At 45.8% G+C, this 25,180-nt stretch overlaps 1 protein-coding gene across 3 annotated transcripts in view; it reads right to left on the bottom strand.

Moving 5' to 3' along the window:
- The window catches only part of NFATC3 (nuclear factor of activated T cells 3), a 915,828-nt gene that overhangs the window by 640,786 nt on the left and 249,862 nt on the right, over window positions 1-25,180 (bottom strand). For all 3 annotated transcript variants that reach the window (XM_077457371.1, XM_077457378.1, XM_077457385.1), the window contains exon 4: window positions 3,573-3,772. In XM_077457371.1, the coding sequence (XP_077313497.1) occupies window positions 3,573-3,772 (200 nt within the window). The remainder of the gene's footprint in view (window positions 1-3,572; window positions 3,773-25,180) is intronic.

The following is a 25,180-nucleotide window of genomic DNA, read 5'->3' as shown; positions in this document are numbered from 1 at the left end:
TAACGTGTTATGACAATTTTGTAAAAAAAAATAAAAAAAAATTATTTTTTCCCCAAGAACTGTGGGAAAAAATTACAACTTCAAACTCACCATGCCTCTTACTAAATACCTTGGACTGTCTACTTTTCAAAAAGGGGTCAATTGGGGGGTATTTGTACTTTCCTGACATTTCAGAGCCTCAAGAAATGAGATAGGCCATCAGTGCATCAGGTGTGATCAGATGTGATCAATTTTCAGTGATTTGCACCATAGCTTGTAGACTCTATAACTTTCAAAGAGACTAAATACTATCCATTAATTTGGGTTATTTTTACCAAAGAGATGTAGCAGTATAAATTTGGCCCAAATTTATGAACAAAAATTACTTATTTGCAAAATGTTATCATAGAAACTAAAAAAAAGTTTTTTTTTTTTAAATTTCGCTCTTTTTTCACTTATGTCGCAAAAAATAAAAAACCCAGTGGTGATTAAATACCACCAAAAGAAAGCTCTATTTGTATGAAAAAAATACAAAAAGACTGAGAATTTTAGAAATAGTAGTAGTAGTAGTATTAGCATTAACAGGGATGTTGAAGTCACCGAGAATGATTGTGGGGATTTCAGATAAGCGAAAGTAGGGTAGCAAGGCAGAAAAGTCATCAAGGAAGGTTGATACCAATCCAGGGGGCCGGTAGATGACAGCAATTTCTTAGAGAAACAAAAGAAAATAGATCAATATAATGTGCCTCAAAAGAGGAGAGTGTCAGAGAGGGAGGTGGGTGAAGTACCCGATAGGTGCTACATGGGGCTAGAACGATTCATAATCCGCCTCCCTTATGTCCACTTGGTCTGGGGAAGCGAGTCAAGAAAAGGCCACCATTGGAGAGGGAAGCAGGAGAAGTATTGGAAGTCAGGTTTCGATAAGGGCAAGTAGGTTAAAAGAATTTGTGATGACGAGATCATGGAGGAAGGGGAGTTTGTTACAGACAGAACGGCATGCCAGAGGGCACACGAGAAGGGCAGGCAGGTTTTAGGAAGAAGAGGTATAGAGACGAAGTTCTGTGGGTTGCGGCTGCTGCCAGAGGATGTAGGGAGATGGGAACATTGGGCAAAGCCAAATGATGGAGGCCCAGGGTTTGGGGTTATGTCACCAGAGCTTAGGAGTAGCAGGAGGTTGAGGGAGGTAATGTGGGAGTGTGATTTACATTAAGTGAGAAGAGAGAACACAACTACCAGCAGAAGTGGTAGAGAGTGCATGTTACAGATTCAAAGGAGAGCTGAATAGAGAGACAGGGTCACCTGCAGCCTGTGGGGGGCATTTTAGTTTAGATTACTGTGTATGTTCGCTTTGTGAAATTGCTGCAGTGCAGAGCTTGAAGTGCAGAATCACTAAGTAAAGAAACCCAGCAAAGTTCTCACTCCATAAGGGTGCTCTAGCTTCATACTGTTAATGGTGGGGGTGGAGGTTTAATAATCATGAGTTAATATAAGGATGCCCAACAATAAAAGCGGGCCTTTTACTTTTAAAGTCAGAAAGATCAGCACATACTGCTTAGGTAAGACTACAGAGCAACAAAAACATCATAATGCACACAGGGAAACAGATGGAGAAGGCCACATACCAAAAAGCACAGATACATACAGAGAACAAACAGATTCCAATTGCATACATGTATGTATATTAGAACTACACACACACACATATATTATAATTACATATATACATACACTCTCTGATATCATTCACTAACTGCTGTAAATATTTTCAGATATTTAGTTTCCTACTAATCCGCTACCGCATACTTAGATCTATAAAAAAAAAAAAAACTTCTTCGTGCAGCACCTCCTCATACTTACCCGAAGCCCCATTTTGACCCAGCTATATTATACGAGAGCCTCGGCTGTCTGTGACTCTCCCTCCCTAGTGGCTGAGACAGCAGCAGGTGTCGTTGGCTCCCACTGCTGTCAAAGTCAGTGAGTCAATGAGGAGAGGGAGCGGGGCCGAGCCACAGTTCGGTATCTGAATGGACACAGAACAGCGGCTCAGGTGCCCCCATAGCAAGCAGCTTGCTGTGGGGGCACTCGAAAGGAGGGAGGGGCAAGGAGCATTGGCGAGGTACCCCAGAAAAGGATGATCGGGGCACTGCTGTGCAAAACCACTGCCATTTTAGTGATGTAACAATTAGTTTGCACATATATGGCCGTGATAGCACCCAGCACAATTGCTGCCCTCACCTGAGTGGATTTTATACCTTTTTAATACAATAAAATCTTTTAACAGTCTGCCTTTAGAGGTGCCCCTGTATGCTCACTTTTGCATGCCTTACGTAGATCGCTTCTGCTCCTTACATATGGCAGGACCTAAATTGCCGACATCCCTATGGCTCTGCAATCCTGTCACCTGAATGAACTTATCCTGCACATGCACCTAGCGCATAGACTGTGGACTTTTTTACACAGATGGCCTCACGATGTTTTAGCCATTACATTGTGCCAACTATCCTCCTTTTGTACTTTCTGAACCAGGTATTACTCCCAAGACAGAACCGAGGTGGGTGGGGGACTGTCAGCCAAGGTAACACTGACATGGACTCCAGTGTCACTGTGTCCTCGTGAGACATTTATCTCACTGGTCACCCCGGTCCAAGATGGGGCTTGCTGCAGCCAACCAAGCGTAAAGCGAATGCCTACACGTGCTCGCTGGCCATGCTGGGGTGACTACAAGGAAAAAAAAGAACTGTTGCCACAACTGCTTAAAAAGTTTGAGCTAGAGTTTGGCTTTAAATTCTAACTCTAGGAATATTATGATTTTAAATAGCTTGGAGCAAGCATATTCAAACAAACTGCTCCTTAATTAATGCAGCGGCTGTTATCGATGCATAAACTCTATGCATACTGTATAGTATACAGAAATTTGTTCCAGCAACAGTACAAGGACTTCCTGTCCTGCTCCCGAAACAAAATGGAGTTCAGTTGAGTAAAGTAATTCACAGGAAGCTTTATTTATTTTTTAATGATTAAAAGGCTGCCTATGATTTGCCAAGATGGAGAAGTGGGCGGATATCACAATCTCCTCCACAACCAGAGGAAGCCTTTTATTCTTTTGAAAAACTACAAGGCCTATAATTTGCAGAGCAGCTCTCAGCCCAACTTAATTCTGTTCCAGGAACATAACACAGCACTTGTATACAGTTTGTAGCTAATGCTACATACAGTTTCCACAGCACTTATAGCTGCAACATTGATTAATGAAGGAAATAGTTTGTTTGGACCAGCTTGGTCCAAACTAACTATTTAAAGTCATAATACTCCTGGAGTTGGTCTTTAATTTGTTAGTTAAGTCCATCTAAATCTGCTAGTGCATCTAACATTACCCTTACCCCTGAATGACAATCATGCTGTTCAAGGGTGCATCTGTTGCTACTCCATCCAGAATGGAGAGACCCCAAGAAGGGAAGTGTAAAACTAAAAAAGAAAACTAATGCAGACACCACATTTTGGCTTCAGTTAGCGGTATATTTTTTGGTTTACCAATGTCTGAGGTATAAAAGTAAGTATTTTCCTATAGTAAAAATATTATTCTTCGAACATACCTTGCACACATGTGGTTTTCTGGTAACATTGGAATTTCCAAGACTTTGGTGCTAGCTATGACAATTTCTTGGCTAGCAGTAGCTACCGTTTTTCCAGTGATTCTATGTACCTGGTAAAACGCATGAGGCCTCAGGTAACGGTCATCAGCTGTTCCAATAAACATCTGTAGATTTACAGTTTTTTCAGTGTAACCTAGCAACTGAGAAAATAAAAGCAGTGAATATGCAGCCTAGCATATAACAGACATACTTTTTTTTTTGGTTAAAACTAACCTAGTTTAACCACCTCAATACCAGGCACTTAAACACCTTCCTGCCCAGACCAATTTTGAGCTTTCAGCACTGTCGCACTTTGAATGACAATTGCGCGATCATACTACACTGTACCCAAATGAAATTTTTATAATTTTTTTGCCACAAATAGAGCTTTCTTTTGGTGGTATTTGATCACTTCTACGGTTTTTATTTTTTGCTAAACAAAAAAAAAAAAAAACACGAAAATTTGGAAAAATAATTTTTTTTGTTTCAGTTTCAAAACTTTGTAAATAAGTACGTTTTCTCCTTCACTGATGGGCACTGATGGGGCTGCACGGACGGGCACTGATAAGGTGGCACTGATGAGGTGGCACCAAAAGAAGTGGCACTGATGAGATGGCATTGATGGGCACTGATATGTGGCGCTGATAGGCGGCACTGATGGGCGACACGGATGGACACTGATAGGTGGCACAAATTGGCACTGATAGCTGGCACGGATTGGCATGGATAGGCAGCATGAATGGGCATGGATAGGCGGCATGTATGGGCACTGATAGTTGGCACGGATGGGCACCGATATGCGACATTGTATTGTTTTGTATTGATGGATGCCAATCAGTGCCAAACAATAATGCATGCCAATCAGTGATGCCCATTGTGGGCACTGACTGGCATCCCTGGTGGTCTAGGGTGGAATACCTGGTGCTGGGCATCCCTGGTGGTCCAGTGTCGGCATCCTCGGGGGGCTGTGCTGATAAGCGATGGCACAGACCCCCCCTGTCAGAGGAGCAGCCGATCGGCTCTCCTCTACTCGCGTCTGACAGACACGAGTGAGGAAAAGCCGATCACCGGCTCTTCCTATTTACACTGTGATCAGCCATGATTGGACACGGCTGATCACGTGGTAAAGAGTCTCCGTCGGACTGACACCCCGCAACAACGATCACCACGATGCATGCCCCCGGGGACGTGCAGGGGCTCAAAATTCTGAGGACGTCCTATCACGTCCCGTCAGGATTTTGAAACCACTTTGCACCACCTTCATAATTACTCTACTCTGGTTAAGTTCCTTACCTTGCAAAATCAACTTCCCTTGCATTAAGTCATTACAAATTCTCAAATCTCCCACCTTTAAACCTGCTGTACCCCTTTATTAGGCTCAAATAGACTATTCAGTTAACCTCTAATGTGGTACGAAATCGCACTCAAAGCAAAACAAATAGATTTTATTTTAGTATCTGTAAAAAACAGGCTTAAACTTGCTGATTTTTGTTTTGCATCCTTTTGTTGGACTGCATTAGAGGACAACAGATTGGACACTAGCAAAGCTTTTAGTTAGCCAGATACATTCTATCCCACACCCTCTTAATGTGCTAGTTTTTTTGGAAAAGCCATAGTAAGAATAGGCCACAAAGACAGATAAGGACCTACAGTCCCAGACACCCATTTTCTTATTTTCTCCATTGTTCATTAGGGGACAAAATTATTTATTCTGAGACAAGTGGGACATCAAAAAGCAGTCCAAACGAGAAACTATAAACACAGCAAATGAAGTGCTAAAAGCTCCTTCAAAAAAACAACAGAGTTCAACTGGGGTACCTTTCACCTCAAAGTGTTTTCTAAAGCTAAAACATTTTTTTTTTACCTTAATGAATTGCCTGCCTTAAGGTAAAAAAAATGTGGGTGCGTCTTCTCTAGAAAATATATTTCAAAGCAATAGACCGCACGGATTCACGAAAGACAGAAGTTGTCAAACAAACCAAACTTCTTTTTAAGAGGTGGCAAGTAAAACCTTAGACAAAGGAGTGGCTTTGGACATAGTATACTTGGATTTTGCACAGGCGTTTGACACAGTTCCCACACATATCTAATGTTTAAAGTAAAGTCAACAGGATTTGAAAAATCAGTTTGTAAATGAACAGAAAGAGCAAAAAGACTATATCGAGATGAGTAGTGGTTAATAATTCATAGGTCCAAGGTTATTAGTTGTGTACCCCAAGGTTCAGTGTTGGGACCTTTACTTTAACCACTTCGCACCTATGCTATAGCCGAAAGAAAGCTATAGTGCAGCACTTAATTGCTGGGAGGGCGTCCCTGGACTTTTCCTGTTTACTTGTTCCCCACGCACTGCAATTTAGCACTCGATCAGCCTGTCCAATAGGAGATGATCTCAAATGTAAACATACGAGATAATCTCTCATTGCCGGCTCTCCCTCCTCACAGAGACTGCAAGTGAGGAGGGAGAGCTTCTGTGCTGCAGATTGTGAATGCCAATAGTGAAAAAAAAAAATCTGTAAACACAGTGGCCACAGTACCTGTTAGTGTCACGTGTCATCAGTGCCACCTGTCAGTGTCACGTGTCATTAGTGCCATACGTTCCCACCAACATCTAGAAGATTATTTTCAGAAGGCATACCAAAATCTTGCGGTCGACGAGAGCAACAGGGAGATCTCCGCTTCCGATTCCTCCTCAAATTCAGATTTTGAGTCTGATGTTGACTACAAGCCTGTGCTAAGCAGTGGAACACTGACAGCTTTGGACAAGGATAATAATCCGCTTGCCAGACGAAGGCGTTCTGGTGAGGAGGCAGTGCCATCCACCAGCACCACAGTACCTCGGCAAGAAAGGGTTAGGTCCCATGCCAGCCTTCCCTATTGCCTTCAGAACCCCTTGCAGCTTCCTCCTAATTCAGGAGAAGCCAACATTCCCCCTTTCACTTCCCAGCCAGGAGTCCAGATGGACACAATTTTTCCCCGATAGATTTTTTCCATTTAATTCTTACTTACTGAGGACATGCTAGCATCAATTGTGGCCCAGTGCAATCTGTATGCACAACTACTCATAACAAGTAACCCAACGTCCTATTATGCCAGTCCTTACGAGTGGAGAGCCCTAACAGTGGAGGAGTTTAGATTTTTTTGGGCCTCAGAACAAGATACAAGAATAAGATATATCATGATTATGAGGTTCCTACACTATAATGATAATAACCATGATAAGAAATATGCAAAGAATTACAGGTGATATCAATGTTTGCCTTGTTCCTTATATGTACTTTGTGTAGCTAAAGAGCCTAACCAAGGCCTTGGGCAATACTTGAGAAACTAGCAGATATTACCAAATATTACTAAAAGCTTGTAAAAGGCACTCTGGCTTTGGCAATAAAGCTGACAATGCACCATGAGTCACCAGTGTGCCTTAGCCAATGGCAGGTTGCCAAATACTGCTATAAAATGACTGTGTACATATTTCCTGGTATGACTTTGCTGTGGACCTCCTGCTAGAAGGGTCCCTCATCCGTTTGTACTGGTACATCTGTAATAAATCTGTCTTCTAATCAACATGACCGGAGTTGACTGATCAGTAAGAGGAATGGAATTTTACTGACAAACCATTATACCCAGTGCCCCCCCCCCCCCCCCTTGGAATGGCCCAAATTCTGATAAGCGTTATATAAAATTTGGTCACTATTAAAACTATCACCCAGTTTACTCCAGACCAACACATACGCGTGGATGAGTCGATTATCAAATTTACTGGCAGGCTGGGCTTCAAACTATTTATTTCCAACCAAAAAAAACCACTATGGGATGAAGCTGTATGAATTTTTCGACCAAGCCACAGGGTATACATATGCCTTCATGGTATACGAAGGATACAAAGGGAAAGACACCCAGCTGCACCCCCCTAATTGCCCAGACTACATGGGATCAAGTGAAAAGGTCATTTATACTCATAAACCCACTCCTGGAGAAAAGCTACCATTTGTACATAGATAACTTTTATACAAGTTTGCCCCTGTTCAGCAACCTTCACAGAAAGAACACTCTAGCATGTGGCACAGTAAGGACGAACCGGAAGGGCTTTACTCAGTTTTGTCAACAAGTTAAGAAGATGGGAGACAGGGAGTTTGCGTAATGAGGAAATTCTGGCTGTGAAGTGGAGGGACAGAAGGGATGTCCACATGCTTTCTTCAATCCATAATAATACATTCGTGGAGATCACCAGAAGGAATCGCCCAATCCAAAAGTCAACATGTATCCACGAATACAATATGTCTATCGAGGGTGTTGACTTCCATGACCAAATGCTTGATCCCTACCTTGCCACAAGACATACATATAAGTGGTATAAAAAATTATCAATTTGTATAATCTGGCCATATACAACAGCTATGTTATCAATTGCAACTCCAGGTCCAAACCCTTCCTTGGCTGCCAGGCGGAAATCAACACTGCCCTTATATTCCAGAACGGCCCTCCAAAAAACATTTGATCCAATGTGATTAGCAGACTCTCTGAATGCCACTTTCCCAATAAAATCCCTCCCAGACCAACAGGCCAAAAACGTCAGAAAAAATGCCAGGTGTGCACCAGAGTAAGAGTTAGAAGAGACGTCACTTATTATTGTCCCCAATGTCCTTCTCAACCAGGTCTCTGCATAGTTGGCAGTTTCCAACGTTAACATACTTAAATTATTAGTAAATTAGGGTAAACATAACCCTCACTTCCTGCCATTTACCTTCACACCCCTTTGCTTGCTCGATAACTAACCCTGGCTTCTTATTCGACCATGCTTCTGCCTACCGATTCTTTTGTACCCTGCCACTGGACTAGTGGGATTCATAACACAGGGGAGTCACATATGTGAGGGGCTCCAGAATTGTTTTTCTGGATGAAGAAAAATAGGATTTTTTGTACTCACAGTAAAATCCTTTTCTCTGTAATTCAGCGACCGACACAGCTCCTCTCTTTAACAAAATGGGTTATTAGCCCTATCACTAGGAGATACTAGGCAAAGTTGTAACGCTGCAACACTTCAGAACTCTTAGTTCCACCCAGGGGGCAGACCCTCAGGCTACAATCCCCCACACTCTGCACCAGCAGCCTCAGTACGTCAACAAGCAGTATAACGTAAAGAGAAAAAGGAGGGGCGGGTGCTGTGTCGGTCAGTGAATTACAGAGAAAAGGATTTTACGGTGAATACAAAAAATCCTATTTTCTCTTATATTCACCACCCGATCAGCTGCTCTTGGGGACTTCCCCAAGCAGTGCCAAATGAGGGGTGGGGAAAAAACAGCATAAAAAACTTCATCCACCATGGTCAGTGGGAACTAGTGAAACTATACCCACACAAAAAAAATAGCAGTGCGTGAAAAAACCACCACGCACAACAGGGTACCCTCAACAGGAGTGATCCCCAAGACCGCAGCGAATGCGAAAGTAATGCAAACAGTGCATTAACATAACATTACTGCGTTTTTATTGAAAAAAAAAAAACAGGAAAAAACATGTATTGCATAGTCAATTGCAACTACACGTCCGCCCGCAAAACTTTGGTAAACGTATGGACAGACGACCAGGTCGCCGTTTTACACACCTGAGCGACAGACGCTTGGTTTTGGAAAGCCCAAGACGTTCCTATTGCCCTTGTGGAGTGAGTCGTGACCGGAAAGGGGGGCACCTGCCCCTTCAAGGTGTAGGCTTGTACTACAATCTGTCTGATCCACCTGGAAATGGTCACCTTATCCCTGTGGATAACCAGATAGGGCGACTTACAGGACAAGGCCGTCAGTCCCGAAACCCTCCTGGCCGATGTGATGGCCACTAGGAAGACCACTTTCTGGGAAAGAGTCAACAAGGGAATCTCCCTGATATTTTCAAACGGCTGTCTTTGAAGCGCCGACAACACCAGGTTCAAATCCCAGGGGGGGTAACAGTGAACGCACCGGAGGGACTACGTGTAGTACCCCCTGGACAAAGGTACTCACTAAGGAGTGTGAAGCCAGAGGTCATTGAGAAAAGACAGCTAAGGCTGAAATTTGTCCTTTGATGGTAGTTAATGCCAATCTCTGGTCAACTCCTTGCTGGAGAAACAGCAGGATCCTGGATGTGGCAAAGGAGCGCGGATGACATCCTTTCTCCTCACACATGGAGATGTAGGCCTTCCAGGTATGATGGTATATCTTCAGAGAAGAATATTTCTGTGCCCTCAACATAGTTGGAATCAACGAGTCCGACAGACACCGGTTCCTCAACACCTCAACACAGTAGCCATGCCGTTAAAGCCAGTGATGGTAAAGCAGGATGGAGAATCGGACCTTGAGATAGGAGGTCCTCTCACAACAGCAGTCACCAGGGAGCGTCTGCCACCAGACGCACCAGGTCTGCGTACCAAGGATGCTAAGGCCAATCTGGGGCAACCAGTATTAGCGAGATCCCCTCGGCTTCCACTCTGCGAACCAGACGTGGCAACAGTTTCAGTGGAGGAAAGGCGTAGATCAGCTGGTACTGATCCCACCAAGCCACCGGCACGTCCAACGCATCTGCCCATGGATCTTTTGTCCTGGACACTAATCTTGGCACCTTCCAATTGAGACGGGAGGCCAGTAGATCCACATCTGGTATGCCCCACTTCAGGCACAGCAGCCCGAATATCTCCGGATGCAATGCCCATTCTCCTGGGTCCAGCATCTGTCAACTCAGATAGTCCGCCTGCCAGTTCTCCTCTCCCGGGATGTAAATGGCAAACAGGGTCTGTACGTGTCACTCTGCCCACCGAAGTATGTGAGCGACCTCCCGTGCAGTGGCTGAGCTTCTTGTTCCCCCTTAGTGATTTATGTATGCCACAGCCGTGGCATTGTCTGACTGTATCCTGATGGGACGCCCTTGAAGTCTCATCGATCATGTGTGGAGACACAGCCTGATCGCTCTCAATTCGAGCAGATTGATCGGCAACTCGGATTCTTCTGTCGACCAGAGGCCCCGAGCCGACTGAACCCCCATCACTCCACCCCAGCCGGCTAGACTGGCGTCCATTGTGATCACCGTCCATTTCAGAGGAACGAACGTTTTTCTGGACTGAATCACCGGGGACCTCAACCAACAGATCAGTGAGTCCCTGATTGCCTGGCTCACCTGGATCTGTCGATCTAGAGACAACTGAGATTTGTCCCATTTTGACAAGATCTCCTTCTGCAGAACTCTGGTGTGGAACTGGGCTTAAGGTACTGCCTCGAAGGAGGCTACCCTGAGTCCCAGTAATCGCATGCAAAACCGGAGAGATGACCACTTGCGGTTCATCGGTAGTTTGACCGTGGATCTGAGAGTCTGCAATTTGTCTGAAGGGAGAAAAACTCTCACTTCCCTGGAGTCCAACAGCAAGCCTAGGTACTCCAGAAGCTGGGTCGGCACAAGCACTGACTTATTTAGGTTCAACAGCCACCCAAATTCTTGCAGGGTCTGCATAGTGATCGCCACATCCTCCCTCTAATTCTGAGGCAGAAGATGCCCTCAGGAGGAGATCGTCTAGGTATCCCACGATCGCGATCCCGCGTTGTCGTAGCAACGCCAAAACTGGAGCCAGTACCTTGGTAAAGACTCGGGGGGCTGATACCAGACCAAAAGGAAGATCCACAAATTGGTAATGGGCTTTTCCGACTGCAAAACGCAGAAACTTTTGATGCCAAAGGCATATGGGTATGTGCAGGTATGCATTCTGGATGTCTAAGGACGCCAGGGAGCCCCCGTGATGGAGCACAGCGACTACTGTGCGAACTGATTCCATTCTGAACCTCTGCACTTTTACAAAGTGATTGAGGGCATTTAAGTCCAAGATTGGACGTACCCTTTCCTTCTTGGGAACCACAAACAGATTTGAATAGAACCCCTGGAAGCGTTCCGAGTCCAGAATCGGTACAATCACCCCGCGATTCAGCAAATCCCTTACCGCCCCCAACAGGGCCTCCCGGCGAACCGGGGATATGGGTATGCTGGAGGGGAAGAATCTGTTTGGCGGTCAAGAGAGAAACTCTATCTTGCCTGTGGATATCAGATCGCAGACCCATTGGTCGGATAACCGGGAGGACCACCGGGCTGCAAACTCCCGAAGGCGACCCCCCACCCGAGACATGGGTGGGGGCAAACCTTCATGCGGTAGCACTTTTGTTTTCAGGCTTATTAGGTTTGCGGTTCCAGGTAAGTTTTTGACGAAGCTCCTGTCAGACGAAAAAGCCGTTTGTGAGCACAAAAAAAGAGGGCCCTTGCCTACGGCATGGCTCCTTAGCTTTCCTGGCCTGTGGGAGCAGTGTACTCTTACCACCTGTGGCATTTTTAATAATGTCATCTAGCGAGGCTCCAAAGAGCTGGTCGCCAAGGAAAGGAAGATCTGTCAAGGCTTTTTTGGATGCCTGGTCAGCCGACCAGCATTTTAGCCAAATTAGGCGCCTCAGCACCACAGCTGACACTGAAGCCCTGGATAACAGGGGGAGAGTATCCAGAGCCACATCACAGATGTACTTAAGGCCTTGCACTAGTTGGTCTGCTAGTTCCACACAGACAGGGGAAGCCTGTTGCTCTCCCAATTCGCAATGCAAAAGTTTTGCCCACTCAGTGTCTGCAACACAAGTGCGGATACCAGTACAGGACGCATGGCTGACCCCACAACTGTAAACAAGGAACGAGCCACCGTCTTGGCCTTCCTGTCCGTGGGATCTTTGAATGCAGGAGTCCCCTCTACCGGGATCGTGGTTACTTTATTTAATCTGGATACTGGGGGGTCCACGACCAGAGGAGCCGACCATTTCTTGAGAAGGCTTTCCTCAAAGGGGTAACGCACCGCCATGTATTTGGGGACCGAAAAGGTCCGTTGTGGGCAACCCCATTCCTTATAAATGAACTTGTCAAAACAAGTCAGATACGGGAATACCTTAGGTGAACGTGCTGGCTCGCGGACCCAAAAGGGACTCGTACATCAGCAGAGGGATCCGCTGGCTCCTGAATCTTCAGGGTATCACGCACAGCTGTGATAAGTGCTCCAACAAGTGCTTTGTCGCACACGAATCCGGACAGGGACTCATCCTCACTGTCTGAACGGTCCTGGTCAGCGTCATCTGACAAGACAGCAGGGGTCACCGGCCTCAGTAGGACCCGAGTCTGTGTCAGAGCTTTCCCCGGGGGGGGGGGGGTCGGTCATTTGGTCATTTTTAGCACCTTTCTTCCCACAGACTGCCTCCATCTTGGCAACAAACGAATTGAGGACCGCCGTCAGGGTGTCCATGGGGACTGCGCCATCCTCAGGTGACCCGGTCGCAATTGCCTGGATTTCGGGGGAAGAAACACCAGTTTCTGAAGCCATGCCGACCCTACCCTGTCTGCCACCTGCAAAGGGACATAGGACAGTGGCAGTCCCACCCTCTTTGCTGCTGCTGACTGAGGGGTTCTAACCCGCCGGACTCACCGCCCTGAGGAGTTCCATGCTGTTTACAGCAGTGCCTGTAGACCCCTAGCACTCCCAGATGCAGAGGAATCAAAACTGTCAGTGGCAGTCCATCAGAACGATCAGCGAATGATCGCTGAACGATATGAAAAACTTGCTCAGACTACATAGAAGGCTGTCCAGCGCTCAGTAATGACAAACAGGAAGCCGAGGGCACATGAAGCTGCTGCTAGAGCACAAAAACGTGGTTTGGCTTCAAGAAAATGGCCGCCAGTGTCCTGAATAGGGAATCACCAGGAAAATGGCCGCTTGAAGCCCAGAAGCATGCTGTCCTTTGCCCACACTGAAAATGGCCACCAGCCAGCACCATGAAAGACAGAAACAAACATGTGGCAGAGACCCAGCGCAGCATCGACACACAGGTAAACCTCACAGGCACCTCCCAGGAGATTAAGCACTCAGGATCCAGGCACCCCCAATCAGTCAGAACCCAGGTGAGAGCCCAGGGGCACACACACACCGTTCAGTACCCACGCACAGCCCCCCGTGAGGGGGGGAAGGAGGGGAGATAGGGACAGGGGAGAGAAGAGAGAGGGGTGAGGGGGCCCCCGAATTGACCTCCCAGGGAATGCCCAGCTGCTCAACCCTGCCGAGACAGGGAGAGCTGTATTTACCAGTCCTCAAGAACTGGGAAACATTCCATTGTAGCCAACTCCTGATCAGTACAAGAAAGGTTACTGGCCCGGCATACTATGATGCAGATATCAGTAGCCCGGTCATATGTATGTCCTTGAGCATAAAAGTTCACGACCACCTCTGGAGCTGAGGTATGTCGTGGCCTGCTGAGCCATAGCTGCGACCGGCACACGCTCGCTGGCCGGACTGGGGAGACTACAAGGATAAGTGAACCAGCCTGTCACCCAGCCAGCTGTTGATAGAAGATCACAGGATCATTCATCTTGCGCAAAAAGCCAAGCTACTGCATCAAAAAACATGGACCTATGGCCCCGCAGGGTTCCTAGGTCTATCTCCTTCACTAGGCAAAATAAAACTGAGGCTGCTTCTGCAGAGTGTGGGGAATTGTAGCCCGAGGGACCGCCCCCCTGGGCAGAACTAAAAGTTCTGAAGTGTTGTATTACAACTTTGCTTAGTATCTCCTAGTGATAGGGCTAACAACCCATTTTGTTACAGAGAGGAGCTGTGTCGGTTGGTGAATATAAGAGAATTTTTTTTGTTTGTTTTCTCATTCCCAGATTAGGGTCTGGAGACTCGGAGGCTTCAAAGAGATTTGGGTGGGAGAAGCCTCTGCCCCTGTGCCCATTCTGTTCTGAACGAGGCCCTACTTCTGCCTGCTGCCTGTAGGACCTATGCCATCATGCCTCTCTGCCGTATGAACTGACCACAACACATGTACCATGTTCCTGCCTACTACCAGGACCAATATTTTGACACTGCTGACAATCTCTGCCTGCACTGACCCTGGACTGTATATGGACAGCATCCCTGCCTGCTGCCTGTACTGACTATGGGCAGTATTCCTGACTGTTGCCTGGACAATTGCTTTCACTTTTGCTGATTAAGTCCCTGCCTGCTGCCTGGACCAGTGCTATCCTCCTGTGGACAACATCGCTACTAAAACCACAGATAATCTTTTGTTTACCCTTTGCTCAGCAGAATGTATTTTAGGGTGTAATTCTTGGTATGTGCATGCTATGTGTCCCTAGAACACCTGACGGTGTTCCTTGCATGTTGGCCTCTGTATAAAAGGCTCACACATGTGGTATTGCCATACTCAGGAGTAGCAGAATGTATTTTGGGGTGTCATTTTTTCTATGTACATGCAATGTGTTGGAAATATCTTTTAAATGGACAACTTTAGGGGGGGGCGTGGTCAGCCAGCGCCAGAGATGGCTGCTTAGACTCAGAGCTCGTCAGCCAAGGGAGAGCACCAGAGTGACACAGGCCCATATCAGAAGACAATCTACGGCCATCCTACCTCCTCACAGCCCACACACCACATCCAACCATGTCACATAAGTGGATGACTGAACATTATCCACAAAAACTGACGGTCTTCTTCATCAAACCTCCACAAGGTCAGTCAGAGAAAAAATGGTGCTGGAGCGACCTCGACTCCAGAGACCTATATGAATCTCTCAGGTGAAACCACGGAGAAACCCAAAATGCCCACCCTTGACACCTAAACACAGAGCAGGGGACAATCCTGTCACAGGCAGTCTGGCGAAAGCCACCATGCGGATGCAAATTGCACAAATTGAGGCCCAGGCCATCAGCCCCTTCCAGGCGAAACAGGCCTTTCAATCATCCATGGCCTCTTTGTACACCACAGGGCAGCCTGTGATCAACACCACACTAAAGGACATGCTGCTGTCACTCCAGTCCTCATTCATGACAAACCTTTCATCCCACCTCACTAAAATAAATACAGACATGCATGTCAGATGAAAGGGTGTCTCATTTAGAAAACAGTATGCAGGAATGCACCACAACTGTAAATGATTTAATACCTATGCTGAAATAAAGGAAGAGCAATGCTTGGTTATGGCCAAGCTGGCTGACTCAGTAGACAGATCCAGGAGGAATAATGTAAAACTGAGAGGAGTTTCTGTTTCCATCTTGCCGACAGACCTCCCTAAATATGCCAAGGAACTTATGCATTTGATCCTCCCTGATGCATCACCCAGGGATTTGATAGTCGACCGAATCCATAGAATCGCTAAACCCTCTCACCTCGCAGCCTCAGTCCCTAGGGGTGTCTTAATGAGGGTACACACTTTCCACATAAAAAAAAAAAGTTCTCACGGCAGACAGAAACAACCCTGTGCTCCCTGGGCCATATAATGGAATGCTACTATTCCCTGACCTTTCTAAATAAACATTGCAGCTGAGAAGACAATTTAACCCAATCACTAAAGGCCTCCACAACCGCAAGATACAATTTAAATGGTGATATCCAGCAACACTGCTAATAACGAGAAATAGGGCATCACACGTGATCCATACACTCCACAAAGGTATGCAAATTGCAAATTCACACTTGGGGAATCGTCCCTGATCTACCACGTGAATCTAATTCACTACTGAAACAAAAAGAACTGCATCCATCTCAACGCACCCAAGGACACCGTGGTACCTCAGCAGAACTTCTACTCTGAATCCCATGAGGCCTATCTATAGCTACACAATGAAACCTCTCCCTGGCTACCAGCCTTTCAAATTATTACTCCAGTTGAGTTTGACATTGTTACCTCTAGGGATGCACCGAAATTTCAGCTGCCGGAAAATCGGCCGAAAATTGCCCTTTCGGCAAAAAGCCGAAAGAGAATTTTCGCCGATACTGGTGCCGAAAATGGGGCAGGGCCTGCTGGGCTTGGCCCCGCCCCCGGTGCCGCCCATCACGGGGGTGTCATTCCGTCTTTACTTTCTCCTCACCCATGCTGCAGGCAGCCAGTGGGGTCTCAGTGTAAAGTCAGTGTAAAGTCACCCTCTCCCTAGCGGTGGCTGCATATGGCTCCTCAGCCGATGTGTATCACCTGTGCAGAAGCTCAGGCACGCCGTTTACTGTGAAAGTGAAAGCAAGGGAGAGATGTCTAGCAGTGTGTGCTGTGCTCTCTGCCTCCCCGTAGAGTGCAGTACCCAGCATGGAGATTAAGGTACAGAGCTGCAGCTGCCAATTTTTAAAAAGACTGTCTATATATGTTTGTATGCCTGTGTGTGTACATGTGTGTGTTATATGGGTGTGTTATATGGGTATGTGTATGTTATATGTGTGCATGTTTATATGTGGTGTGTTATGTGTATGTTATGTGTGTGTGTGTGTGCGCATGCGTGTGTTTTATGTGTGTATGTTTGTGTGTGTGTTATATTTGTGCATGTGTGTGTATTATATGTGTGTATGTTTATATGTGTGTGTTTTTATAGGTGTATGTTTATATGCACTGGTGAGGCATAGGTAGGCTACATGATGGGCACTGGTAGGCTGATGGGCACAGTGAGGCAGCATATGATGTGCACTGGGGAGGCTGCATTGATCTCCTGTACCATGCCTGCAGTCTCTGACCATCTCCTGTGCCATGCCTGCAGTCTCTGACCATCTCCTGTGCCATGCCTGCAGTCTCTGACCATCTCCAGTGCCATGCCTGCAGTCTCTGACCATCTCCAGTGCCATGCCTGCAGTCTCTGACCATCTCCAGTGCCATGCCTGCAGTCTCTGACCATATCCTGTACCATGCCTGCAATCTCTGACCATCTCCTGTACCATGCCTGCAATCTCTGACCATCTCCTGTACCATGCCTGTAGTCACTGACCATCTCATGTACCTGTACCATGCCTGCAGTCTCTGACCATCTCCTGTAGCATGCCTGCAGTCTCTGGCCATCTCCTGTAGCATGTCCCCAGTCTCTGGCCATCTCCTGTAGCATGTCCCCAGTCTCTGGCCATGTCCTGTAGCAAGTCCCCAGTCTCTGGCCATCTCCTGTAGCATGTCCCCAGTCTCTGGCCATCTCCTGTAGCATGTCCCCAGTCTCTGGCCATCTCCTGTAGCATGTCCCCAGTCTCTGGCCATCTCCTGTAGCATGTCCCCAGTCTCTGGCCATCTCCTGTTGCATGTCCCCAGTCTCTGGCCATCTCCTGTTGCATGTCCCCAGTCTCTGGCCATCTCCTGTTGCATGTCCCCAGTCTCTGGCCATCTCCTGTTGCATGTCCCCAGTCTCTGGCCATCTCCTGTTGCATGTCCCCAGTCTCTGGCCATCTCCTGTTGCATGTCCCCAGTCTCTGGCCATCTCCTGTTGCATGTCCCCAGTCTCTGGCCATCTCCTGTATAAAAATATTTTTTTTAAAACAGTCAATTTCGGTATCGGTGCTGTTTCGGTATCGGTTTTCGGGATCAAGGAAGATTTTTCAGTATCGGTTTCAGCACCAAAAAAGAAAAAAACATTTGGTGCATCCCTAGTTACCCCTTCAAAGTGGTTTAGTTGGAAATCTACCTTCTCTACTCCACATAATGTTCGAACCGGTGGTCTAATAACCTTGTTACAATTATCTACAAGTTCCAATTTCTTTTGGGACTATTAAAAATAAAATAGATCACCTATACAACCCTCACACGAAAAAGAAGCTTAGAAACCCCCAGGCAATAGCTGATGCTTTCAGCGACTATTATAGTGATCTATATAATTTGCAGTAGGACCCTGACACATACCAACCCTCCTCTAAAGACATACACATAGTTGCTCAAGCACATTAGACTCTCATCACTAACATCGGAACAATTAACCCAATTGAATGACCCTTTCACAGAACAATAATAGCGACCATAAAAACGTTCCCCCTATGTAAAGCACCAGGCCCTGATGGCCTCACAGGGGAATACTTTAAGCAATTTGCCCAACAATTAGCACCACACTTAACTGCATTGTTCAGTGACGCCGCCTCCTCTTCAAAGTTCCCTAGTGAATCCCTACAAGCGTTGATTATCACCCTCCCTAAACTGGGAAAAGAACCAATAGTACCCCAACATTTTTGTCCGATCTCGCTCTTAAATCTAGACCTGAAAATCTATGCAAAAACGATTGTCACGCTAATTCATAGAGACCAATTCGGCTTTACAACTGGCAGGCAAGCGTCCGACGCCACATGGAGATTGATTGACCTTATTCACCACGCCGAGACCAGGGGAACTCCTTATCTGCCCCTATCACTGGACGCAGAGAAGGCGTTCAACAGAATACATTGGAATTATCTACAGCAAGTCTTCCAAAAGTTTGGGTTCTGGGGACAAATACTGAATGCCTTGCTTGCACTATACACCATCCCCTCAGCCCAAGTACTTCTCAGCCAATATGCTATCCCAACCAGGGGTGCCCATTATCCCTACTGATTTTCAATCTGCCCATAGAACCCCGAGCGGAGCACATCAGACAAAACCCTAAAATAGCAGGCTTTGAAATAGGTCACAAGACACACAAGATCAGACTATTTATGGCTGACGTCATCCTCATGCTAACCAACCCAACACCTTCCCTAGTAGAAGTACAAAATACCCTCCAATGGTTCAGCAGAGTTTCCCATTATAAAGTAAATGCAACAAAATCATATATCCTTGACCTAGACACCACTACCAGAAATCTACTCCAAGCCCAATCACCCTTTACATGGGCAGAAAACGACATATGTCTGGGGGTGCAACTGACAAAATCAACAAAAACAGAGGTTTTTTTTATAAGAGCTTACCTGTAAAATCCTTTTCATTGATGTACATCAGGGGACACAGAGCCATAGTAATTACTATGTGGGTTATAGCGGACCGACAGGTGCTGGACACTGCCACCCCCCTAAGGCGTGTACTCCCCTATATAACCCCTTCCATTACTGGGAGTCCTCAGTTTTGTAGCCAAGCAATACAAGTGTATCCCAAAGAAGGGAGGGACCTCTGTGTCCCCTGATGTACATTAAAGAAAAGGATTTTACAGGTAAGCTGTTATAAAAAATCCTGTTTTCTTTTCTTACATCAGGGGACACAGAGCCATAGTCATTACTATGTGGGATGTCCCATAGCAATGGCAACTGAAGGGGTGGAGACACAACCAAATACAGGAGGCTAGAGGACTCATACTGCGGCCTGCAGTCTACTGTGCCCAAAGGCAATATCCTAATGACCTTTAATATTGATTTGATAAAATCGGATAAACATACGAACCGAAGACCAAGTCGCAATCTTACAAATCTGAGCCATAGAGGTCTGATGATGCACCACCCAAGAGGCACTAATCGCCCCAGATAACATGAGAAGGAAGAATTTTTTTCTTTAAGCTGAAGCTTGAACAATCACTTGACAAATCCATTTGGAAAAGAGTGGATTTTGACCCTCTGGCAGTACAAACAAAACATGTGTTCTGCGAACCCGAGCGGTCACCTTTACATAGACTTATTGCTCTTACTACATGAAGGGAGTGTAGAGCCTTCTTTCCCTAGATTGAAGCTGGGGGGGGGGGGGGGGGGGGTAGAATAATATCTTGGTTTAAATGAAAACCTGTTACCACGTTTGGTAGGAATTCAGAATGAGGACATAAAATCACCTCATCCTTATGCATGATGAAATATGGCTCTTTACAAGACAGAGCCGCTATTTCCGATACTCTTCTAGCAGAAGGAATGGCAACCAGAAAAGATTATCTTTCTTGTCAAAGAACTATGTTCAAATGGCTGATTCAGCAAAGCCGATAAGAGCAATTTTAAATCCCAAGGATTTAGAGCTGCCTTAACCACTTGCCGACCAGCGCACGACGATGTACGTCGACAGAATGGCACGGGCAGGCAAATGGGCGTACATGTACGTCCCTTTAAATTTGCCGCCCCGCCCATCGGGAGCGCGCCGCCGGTGGCGCGCACCCGCGCTGGTTGGGACCCCCGTGAGTCCGGTCGCGGGACCCGCGGACTCGATCGCCGCGGGCATCCCCACGATCGTCTCACGGAGCGGCCGACTGGAGAAGTGCCGTTGTAAACATTTCTCCATTCTGCCTAGCAACTAGTGACGCTGATCTCTGCTCCATGTGATTGGAGGAGATCAGTGTTCACTAAATGAAAGCCCAACAGTTAGTAACACACCCCTAGGAACACTTAACCCCTACACTGTCACCCACTGGTTAACCCCTTCACTGCCAGTGTGATTTACACAGGAATCACTGCATTTATATAGCAGTGATTACTGTATAAATGACAATGGTCCCAAAAATGTGTCAAAAATGTCCGATGTATCCGCCATAATGTCGCAGTCACAATAAAAATCGCTGATCGCCGTCATTACTAGTAAAAAAAAAATAATAAAAAATTATTAATAAAAATGCTATAAAACTATCCCTATTTTGTAAACGCTATAACTTTTGCGCGAACCAATCAAGAATCGCTTATTGCGATTTTTTTTACCAAAAATATGTAGAAGAATACGTATCGGCCTAAACTGAGAGAAAAAAAAAATTTTATATATATTTTTGGGGGATATTATAACAAAAAGTAAAAAATGTGTTTTTTTCAAAATTGTCGGTCTATTTTTGTTTATAGCGCAAAAAATAAAAACCGCAGGGGTGATCAAATACCACCAAAATAAATCTCTATTTGTGGGGAAAAAAGGACGCCAATTTTGTTTGGGAGCCACTTCGCACGACCGCGCAATTGTCAGTTAAAGCGACGCAGTGCCGAATCGCAAAAAGTGGTCTGGTCTTTGACCAGCAAATTGGTCCGGTCTGAAAGTGGTTAATAGGGGGAATAAACCATGTCACCCCCTGCTACACACCAAGAGTGGGAAGAGGCCATAGGAAAAAACAATGACAAGGTCGGGATCTGGCTTTTAATAGAAGTCAAGGCCAGCTTAATTTCAGATCCCATCTGCAGGACATCAGGAATCCTGCCTATGACATACTTCCTGGGTGCCAACCGCTGGATCCACACCAAGAAACATATGCCTTCCAGACTCTATAGTAAGTGATTCTGGAAGCCGGTTTCCTGGCATTAATCAAAGTAGACACTACTGAAGGAGATCACCCATGATCTTTTATAGAGTGGGATTAAACCTGTTAAATTTTTTGTCCGCAAGGTAGGATGAAATGCCAGACCTTGTGCAAGAAGGTCTGGTTATAATGGCAGAGTCCAAAGAACTCCTACTGCCATCTTTACGATCTTGGTAAATCAAGATCTTCAGGGACCTGCTGGGGATGGCAGAATAACCTCCTTTTGTTCCTGCTTAATCCTGCGGAGAAAGCGCGGAAGTAGCAGAACTGGAGGAAATGCATAAATAAGTGAAAACTGATCCCATGGAAAGACTAATGCGTCTGTTCTGCCTGCTAGCAGACCCCTTGTTCTCAAAAAAAAGTTGTCGACCTTGTTGATGAATCTGGACGTGGATAGGTCCATGTCCGGAATTCCCCTATCTGACATATCGCTATATGTCAGGGTGACGAGATCATTCTCCTGGAAATAATTGTTGGCGACTCAAGTAGTACGCCTGAAAAATGAAAATTGAAGATAGGCAAGGAATGTTGTGTTCTGCCCAAGCTAGAACATTATTCACCTCTTTTTGGGCTGCAAGACCTCTCGTGCCCCCCCTGGTGATTGATGTAAGCCACCGCCGTGGCCTTGTCAGACTGAATCCTGACAGGACAGTCACGTAGTCTGACCGCCAAGATTCTCGGGCCAGACGTACTGCCTGAAACTTCCAAAAAAAGTTTATAGGCAAGGTCATCTAACCTGGACCATCTCCCCTGGACAGAATCTTCTTCCAGGGCTGCTCCCCAGTCTAGAAGGCTGGCATCTGTTGTTAACACCTTCCAGGATAAAGATTTTGCCTTTTGCTCGATAACCACCCATTTAGGCTCTGACTTACGTCAGGAGCCAAGCGTATTGGAAACAAACAAGGCCTGCATCTTTTTTTATTCCATACCGACAGGATGGTGTCTTGAAGCAGTTTTTTGGCAAAACTGCGCGTAAGGGGCGACCTTGAAGGAGGCCACCATTTCCCCTAAAAATCTCCTGCACAGGCGAATGAAGGAATTTTCCTTTGTTTTGATAAGTTGAATTAGTCCCATAGTGGAAACCGATTCCTGTCTGGGGTAAGAATATCTTCTTCTGTATGGTATCTATAACCAGCCCCCAAGTACTGTAATCCCCTTGATGGTTTTAAGGAGAATCTTCCTAGGTTGAGTATCCAACTGTCAGGGCTGGCTTAGCTGGCTGGCTTGGATCCCTGACTTCTGGCCTGGCTGACTACACGATCTGGTTACTGGACTCTGGCTATGCTTGACTACACTTTTTCTATTTACCTTTTTATTTTTATTAATAAACAAGTGTGATTTAATTGTACTTCTGTCTCAGCCTGATTCATGGTTTCTGACACCAACCTAGAGATTTCAGATATTTACGGCTGAGATCAGACTCTGGCCTTAGACCTGAGACTGAATGATCTATTAAAAGTAGATCTTCTAATAGGCTAGGACCGCTATGCCTTGAGCCCTTAACCACTTAATAACCGCCCTAAAGCCGAATGACGGCTACAGGGCGGTTTCTTAACTCTGGGAGGCGGTCATATGACGTCCTCCCAGAATTCCGCTCTCGCGCGCCCCCTGGGGCGCGCACTCGAGAGCATCCGTGACCGCCGGGTCCACGGATCACGGTAAACGGCCGCTCATAGCGGGCGTTTACCACGTGATCGCTCCGTCAAATGACGGAGTGATCACTTGTAAACAAACCGGCGTCATGTTATGACGCCGGTTCCTCCCTCCCCCTCTCTGTACCGATCGGAACAGCGGAGGGGGAAGAGATCGGTGTCAGCAGCGATGTGGGCTGCATCTGCAGTGCCCACATCGCTGCTCACCGAAAATTAACCCCTCAATTCCCTGCAAATACCCTGCAACACCCTGCAACACCCACCAATACCCTGCAACACTCTGCAATGCTCTGCAACACCCACCAATACCCTGCAACACTCTGCAATGCTCTGCAACACCCGCCAATACCGTGCAACACTCTGCAATGCTCTGCAACACCCTCCAATATCCTGCAATGCTCTGCAACGCAATACTCTGCAACGCCATACTCTGAGATACCCAGCCATAGTCGGTGATACCCTGCAATACCCAGCCATAGACACCCCCCCCCCTCCCGCCGCCCTCCAGTGCTTCTACCGACTCGCCAATACGATCAAATCCAGAATTTTTTTTTTTTTCAGGCTTCCCAGCTTAGAGATGAGATGCGGGGTCTTATTGACCCCATATCTCACTGTAAAGAGGACCTGTCATGCCATATTCCTATTACAAGGGATGTTTACATTCCTTGTAATAGGAATAAAAGTGATCAAAAAATTTATTTTTGGGGAAAAAAAATGTCAAACTAAAATAAATAAAGTAAAATGAACAATACATTTTTTTTTTTTTTTAAAGCGCCCCTGTCCCCATGTGCTCGCATGCAGAAGCGAACGCATACGTAAGTCCCGCCCACATATGAAAACGGTGTTAAAACCACACATGTGAGGTATCGCTGCGAACGTTGGAGCGAGAGCAATAATTCTAGCCCTAGACCTCCTCTGTAACTCAAAACATATAACCAGTAAAAAAAAATTAAATCGTCGCCTATGGGGATTTTTAAGTAGCGACGTTTGGTGCCATTCCACGAGCCTGTGCAATTTTGAAGAGTGACATGTTAGGTATCGATTTACTCAGTGTAACTTCATCTTTCACATTATACAAAAATTGGGCTAACTTTGCTGTGTTTTTTTTTTTTTTTTTAAGCACAAAACTGTTTTTTTTCCAAAAAAAAGCATTCGAAAAATTGCTGTGCAAATACCGTGCGAGATAAAAAGTTGCAACGACCACCATTGTATTCTCCAGGGTGTTTGCTAAAAAAAACATATATAATGTTTTGGCATTCTATGTAATTTTCTAGCAAATAAATGATGATTTTTACATGTAGGAGAGAAACGTCAGAATTGTCCTGGGTGCTCCAGAACGCCTGATGGCGCTCCATGCATGTTGGGCCTCTGTATGTGGCCACAGTGTAAAAGTCTCACACATGTGGTATCACCGTACTCGGGAGTAATAGCAGAATGTGTTTTGGGGTGTAATTTGTGGTATGCATATGCTGTGTGAGAAATAAACTGATATGACAATTTTGTGAAAAAAAGTAAAAAAAATCTTGATTTTGCAAAGAATTGTAGGAAAAAATGACAACTTCAAAAAACTCATCATGCCTCTTACTAAATACCTTGGAATGTCTTCTTTCCAAAAAGGGGTCATTTGGGGGGTATTTGTACTTTTCTGGCATGTTAGGGTCTCAAGAATTGAAATAGGCCGTCAGTACTTCAGGTGTGATCAATTTTCAGATATTGGCACCATAGCTTGTGGACTCTATAACTTTCACAAAGACCAAATAATATCCACCAATTTGTCCTTATTTTTACCAAAGATATGTAGTGGTATACATTTTGGCCAAAATTTGTGAAGAAACAATTACTAATCTGCTAAATTTTATAACAGAAACAAAGAAAAATCCATTTTTTTACAGAATTTTCTGTATTTTTTCTTTTATAGCACAAAAAATAAAAAACCCAGCGGTGATTAAATACCA

Source organism: Lithobates pipiens, unplaced genomic scaffold (assembly GCF_037356315.1).
Source record: "Lithobates pipiens isolate NorthernLeopardFrog02 unplaced genomic scaffold, aLitPip1_a1.2 Scaffold_10, whole genome shotgun sequence".
Taxonomy (NCBI): domain Eukaryota; kingdom Metazoa; phylum Chordata; class Amphibia; order Anura; family Ranidae; genus Lithobates; species Lithobates pipiens.
Note: the sequence above shows the minus strand (reverse complement) of the source record. Positions and strands in the feature narration are given on the sequence as shown.